At 50.0% G+C, this 6000-nt stretch overlaps 1 protein-coding gene across 2 annotated transcripts in view; it reads left to right on the plus strand.

Annotated features, from left to right (window-relative positions):
- ELAC2 (elaC ribonuclease Z 2) overlaps positions 1 to 6000 on the plus strand; it is a 32637-nt gene extending 26637 nt beyond the window's left edge. For both annotated transcript variants that reach the window (XM_014598159.3, XM_059732608.1), the window contains exons 23-24: positions 331 to 475; positions 5337 to 6000. In XM_014598159.3, the coding sequence (XP_014453645.2) occupies positions 331 to 475; positions 5337 to 5579 (388 nt within the window). In that variant the 3' untranslated portion in view covers positions 5580 to 6000. The remainder of the gene's footprint in view (positions 1 to 330; positions 476 to 5336) is intronic.

Below are 6000 nucleotides of genomic sequence, written 5' to 3' on the forward strand. Positions count from 1 at the left end.
GGCCACTTGCTTCCAGGAAGGAGATTCTGGCACAGGGAAGCTATTCAGAAATATTCACCTCGGGATATAGAGTTATTACTCTAAAGGTAGAATAGCTCTGAGTGGAAGTGAGGGCTCCTAGCTACAACTCTTAGACTTGGGACTGAGGTAACGAATTGGATCATTTAGCTTTCTGTCCTTGTGTGTGCTCAGGCTCAGCACTGTTCAAGGCTGACTTGAGGTTTGAGAAGCAGTGTTATGAGATACTGAGTCTTGTCTGTGGAATAGACTGTTACACCTCTGCTTTCAACGCTCTGTTAATTATCTTGAGTTCTTGTGGTTCCTTTGCAGCACAACTTCCCAGGCGATAGAGAGTGGAATGAAGATGAATGCTGAATTCATTGTATTAAATCATTTCAGCCAACGGTATGCCAAAATTCCACTATTCAGTGCACACTTCACTGAGAAGGTTGGAATTGCATTTGACCACATGCAGGTAAGTTGGGAGCTTTTGAGGCAGGTTTTCAAGAGATCTTGCATCTATTCTATGTAGTAGGACCTCTTTAGCACTAGATTGTCTTGAGTACTTTGCTGCGTTAATGATATGTGCTTTTGCCCTAGATAATAGTAGACTTTAAAAAAAAAAAAAGAAGAAAAGCTTTCTGAGTAAAGTGGGTTTTCCTGGTAGCTTTTATGTGGAGATGAGAATCTTGCTCAGGTAGGCATGTGCTGCTTGTTGGATAGTGAGAGTGAGGTTTTCAGTAAACTGCAGTAAATAGGTTCAGGCAAATTTGACAGTTTAGGAGGTACCTGGAGGAAATTCTTCTGTGTCTGCTCTTACAGAATCATAGGTGTGATGGGAGGAAGGTCTGGTTAGGAGGTGACTTGTTTACTCCAGCCACCTACACAATGCAGGATAATCCCAGCCAAGTTCTTGTCTAACCTGCTTTTAAATTTCCTATGATGGAGATTCTGCAGGCTCTTTGATGTTTAACCAGAAAGTTCTATCTGACATCCAAACCAAAATTTTTCTTTTGCAATTTAAAGCCATTATTTCTTGTCCTGTCCCCTGTGGCCACAAAAGTTTATTACCAGCCATTTTGTAACAACCCTTTTTGAATTTGTTTTGTGCTGTTGCCAGTCATGCAGTAGCAAACCTAGATGAGCTGTTGTGTTAAGCATAGGCTTGATCGTAAAGGACCTGAAATTTTGCAAGGGCTACCTTGTGCTTAGTGGAACACGTCACCTTTTTGGTGACAGCAGGATTAGTTAGACTGGGTTTCTCCTTTTTGTTCTGGTTCTGCCCCCATTTCTGTACAGCTGCCCTCTGTGTACCAGGCTGGCAACAACTTTACAGCAAGTAATATGTTTTGTCCAATTACATTGGCATAAAAGCCAAGTGGAGGAATGTGGAAAGATAACACTTTTCTTTGCCACTTGAACAGTAAGGACTAAGAAGTCACATTCTGGTGGCTGCTAACAAAAACTAGAATAGACCCTTAAGAAGGTGATGCTGAAACTGGGTGAAATGCAGACAGCAAAAGTCTTAGCACAAGCACTTGTTTGTTTTCATTATTGCACATGCTGCTAATAATATGTTCAGGAATAATGAAAACTGACTGGGATATACTGTTTGAGATCCAGCTGGGTAGAAGTTAGAGGTGCACTGATATATTGGATCAGCACTGATAATGGGAAAATTAACATTATCGTCAACTGGCTTTTTTTGGCTGAGAATGTCACTGATAAATGCTGTGTGCTGGTGCATAGCCACAGCATGCATGTGGCCAGGAATGCAGCTGGGCATGGTAAGGGAGGGAGTGGAGCGGGGGCAGGTGCTGCCCAGCCAGGGTGGTGAATGGGACTCTGGGGCGGAGTGTGGGATGGAGCTGCAGGTGACTCCCCCCTAACGCCAACCCTGCTCAGGACACTCTGCTCTGCTGCCTTCCCTTGGGAGCCCTGTATTGCAGGATGGGCAGGGGATGCGTGGAGTGTGCCGCATAGGGCTGGTTCTAGGGGAGGTTTGTGGGGGCCAAAGCCACCCCAAAATTCCTCATAGCCACCTCTCCCAGTGTTGTCGCTGCGCCTGCCCTGTGCAGCTGAGTCTGTCCTGCCCTGCTCCCTCCCACACCATGGGGGCTTTGATCTGCTCCCTCCCCCTCCCCCCACCTTACTGGCAGGACACTGCTGTCTATGTTGCCCAGCTGCATTCCTGTAAATCGGTTATCGGATCCATACTGGCCCTTTTTTTTTAATTTTTTTTTTTTAATGGCTGGTTAATAATCTGCTATTGGTAAAGGTTACGAAAATCTTTATTAGTACACCTAGTAGAAGTGTATCAGGGCTTATTTCTAACATTGGCTTTTTACAGAAATGTCGTCTTTTCTTTTTTTCCTCCCCCATCTGCTAATTTTTTTTTAGCATAGTTGTTCATTAGCAGTTGGTACCTCTAAAGCAGTGGTCTTCAGCCTTTTTAAGTAAGAGGTCACTTTTGGAATTTTAAAAGCAACCCAAGATCTACAAAATCTAGTCCCCCCACCCCCCCAGACGCACAGCAGGTAGGTCTGTGGGGAGGGAATTGGTGGGGGGGGGGGCTGATCAAAGCAGAGGGAGAAAAAATTATTTGGGGGCACGCCCCCAAGCTGGAAAGTGTGGGGGGAGGGGAAAAGTGGTGGGGAGGCAGATTGAGACCCCAGCTCCCTTCCCCCCACCCCGCAACGGCAGCGAGGGAGGGAGTGGGGCTGGAGCAGGGGCTAGCACCAGGGAGCTGCGAGCAGCTCATCCAGGGGGCATGGGGAATGGGGGGCATGCACCCCAGGAGGGCATGGGGGGGGCGGGGCATGTACATGTGGGATGGGGTAGGGCAGGCTGCAGCTGCAGGCTGGGGCTGAGCTGTTCCCAGTAGGGAGGCTTTCCCATGCTGTGCTTGGGCTGGGCAGCGGTGGTGCTGAAAGCAGAGCTATGGGGGGACTGCAGCCACCTGAAAATTTGCTGTAGCCCCCAATCCCCGCTCCCAGCACTGCTGCCACCTTTCCCGAGCACAGCGTGGACCAGCCTGGCGCAAGCGCCCCACCCCACTCCGACCTGTGCAGATCCTGGGCACATGGTCCCCATGCCTTTGGGGGGAGGGGGAATGGGCAGACGGGGAGGGGAAGGATGCATCAGGCTGCTCCCGACAGAGGCTGGCTTGTGCTGCACTCGGGGCAGGTGGTGGCAGCAGGGGTTGCAGGAGCAACAGCAAATTTTTGGGTGGCTGCAGCACCCCTGTAGCCCTGCTCCCAGTGCCACTGCTGCTGCCTGCCCAAGCAAGCACAGGCCAGCCTACCCGCTGGGAACAGCCCAGCCCACAACTGCAGCCCGTCCTGCGTGCAGATATGGGGGCATGTGCCTCCCTCTCTTCATGCCCCCCTGATGAGCAGTTTGTGGCTCCATCCCACCCTGCCCCAGCTACAGGGCCTGCCCCTATTCCAGCCCCGTTCTCTCCCTCGCTGCAGCTGCCTGCGTTGCCCCATGTTTGGCGGGACCGCCCCCCCCAGATCTGTGTGGCAGAGGCAGCTGCCATTGTGGGCTGGGCTTTGCCCCTGAGCCCTGCTGCAGCTGGCCTGGGAGCAGCTGGATGTCATGTGCATCCTGCCACTGGGCTGAGCTGTGCCCACATGTGGCCAGCTGCAGCAGGGTTCAAGGCGCAGTGGCAGCTGCCTCTGCCCCATGCAGGGTTGGGTGGGGTTACACGCCCCCAGGGCCTCTGCTGGGCTGTGCTCAGTGGCGGGAGCCCCCGGTCTCCACCCCTGGATGAGCCCCCAGGCTCCAATCCTCCCACCACCTGGCCGGGCTGGGGCCCCACTTACCTTCCCCTGCTCCTGGCTGGGCCACACTGTCCCTTCCTCACCTGCAGTGGACTCAATCTGGCCCCCACCCTGTCCCTCCTCCAGACTGACCTGGGTTGGGGTGGGGACAAATGCACCCAACCACCCCAGCCTAGGATTGCCTAAAAGAGGTTCCCCGATCTGCTGGTTGGGGACCACTGTTCTAAGGAGATCAAGGTGCTGCCCAGTAATCTGCTTTTTATAATCAGAGGTCTGCTCTACTTGTTTTAAATTCTACTCTTGTATATGGCCAAGGGGCAGCCATCCCTGGGTCACTTAATTTCTTTCAAACTGCTCCTGTGTATCAGATTACTATTATTTGTTAATTCATTTCTTCTCCTTACTATGCTACCTTCCTTTCTGGCTTCTGGATGCACCTGTATGTAACAAAAAAACACTAACACCTCATTAACAAGCTACTTCCTTATAAGTACTGTAAACAATACATAGCAATTGAAAGCATCCAGCCAAAGTACCAGAGATTGAAGTTGTTTATATTACAGTAGCAACTATATTACAATAAAGGCTGCTAGCTGAGGTCCTAGCCCCATTGGACGTGTCCAGATGAGTGTGCACGTGCCTCTTGCAGCATCCCAGACCAGTTTGAGACACTAGAAGAGGCATGCTATGAACAAAGAAGTATTCCCCGTGCTGTGTATTTGCAGTGTGGGCTCAAAACTTGATACCTGGAGATTAAGGTATCAAAAAATACCCCAGTGGGGAAAAAGTAGGACAGGAGCTAACCGGGAAGCTGGTTCTCCACAGACGCTCTGGTTTCTGGCCTGGAAACGTGCACAGATAAGGGAGAAGACAGCAGCCTCACAGTGTCCAGGCACCTTCCTGGCCAGAGCCTCCTTCCTGGTCAAGTACAGAGCCCGTTTGGCCAGGGTCAGGAGGAGGTTGCCCAGGAGATCCCGGGACTTGGTGGGGCTGAAGATGGGGTGACCAAAAACAAAAAGGTGGGGGGTGAAATTCAACCAGAACCTCAGGAGGAGGGGCTGGAGGTGGAGGGGCTGCAGCCTGGCACACTTGAGGTTCATGTGTGCCAGGGTTTCTCTCTGCCTGCAGAAGGGGCCCCCAGAAGCTCCTGAGCTGCTTGTCAGGGTAGGTTTTTATACTGCTAGAGCCAGCACAGGGGCTGGTCCTAGGCTGTAGCTCCCCCTGGCTGCAAATCCAGAAGGAGCTGGGCAGGGTTATTTTGCTCCAAGTGGCACAACTTGCCTCATACCAAAGCACACGTCCAGGCATGTGCACTAAGGCAAAAATCCCGAGCTCAAATTTGTGCTGCTCCTGTTTGAGCTGCTGCAAGTGCACGTGCCTGCATGTGTAGATGCACCCATTGTATCTGTCTGTTAGGCGTTATGTCTCATTCTGTACACCTCAAAGAGCCTGCAGTCAGATAGGACAGGGCAGGCAAATGAGACTAGAGCCTAGATGTTGTTGCTGTGAAATGCACAAGATAGAATGTTAATATGTGACTCTACATTTCAGATACGTTTTAGTGACTTTCCAACTATTCCTAAACTGATCTGGCCTCTTAAAGCTCTATTTGCTGATGACATCATAGAGATGGAGGAGCGGAAAGAGAAACGGGAAATCGCTCTTTTAAGACAGCGGATGAAACTGCCTGATGGCAAGAACCAAGCCAAAAACTCTGGTCCATCTAAGAAGAAACACAAAAATACAGAGAACTATCAGGCAGTATCAAGCAAGAAGCTTAAAATGACAAACTAAGCAAAGCATCATATGGCTTGTCAAGAGAGAGGCTTTGCACGTTGTGTTTTCTTGTTTTTCTCCTGAATTTGTAATGTGCAGCCCTGGAGACTTCAGAAATGGGTATAGCTGACAGGACACTGGACTAGTGGAGGCACCATTTGATGTGTAGTTTTGGGGTTCCCTATAGGCTGGAATTACCAAGCAAGCATAAGACAGCCGGCGAATAAAACATGGAATCCTTGTTCCTTTCTGGTGTCCTCGGTCTGCCTGCCAGAGTTTCTTTTTTTGTTTGTTTGAGAGGTTTTTTTAGTGGCTTTTTTCATTTTAAAGTGATTTTATTTATTTTTCTTGTTAAATTGAAAGCTATTGATGATGTATTAGCAATTGTGATGCTGAAAGTAAAGTCTGTAAACCCCCAGGGGGCTGTGGATTCTCCAAA

Source organism: Alligator mississippiensis, chromosome 8, assembly GCF_030867095.1.
Source record: "Alligator mississippiensis isolate rAllMis1 chromosome 8, rAllMis1, whole genome shotgun sequence".
NCBI classification, from domain to species: Eukaryota; Metazoa; Chordata; order Crocodylia; family Alligatoridae; genus Alligator; species Alligator mississippiensis.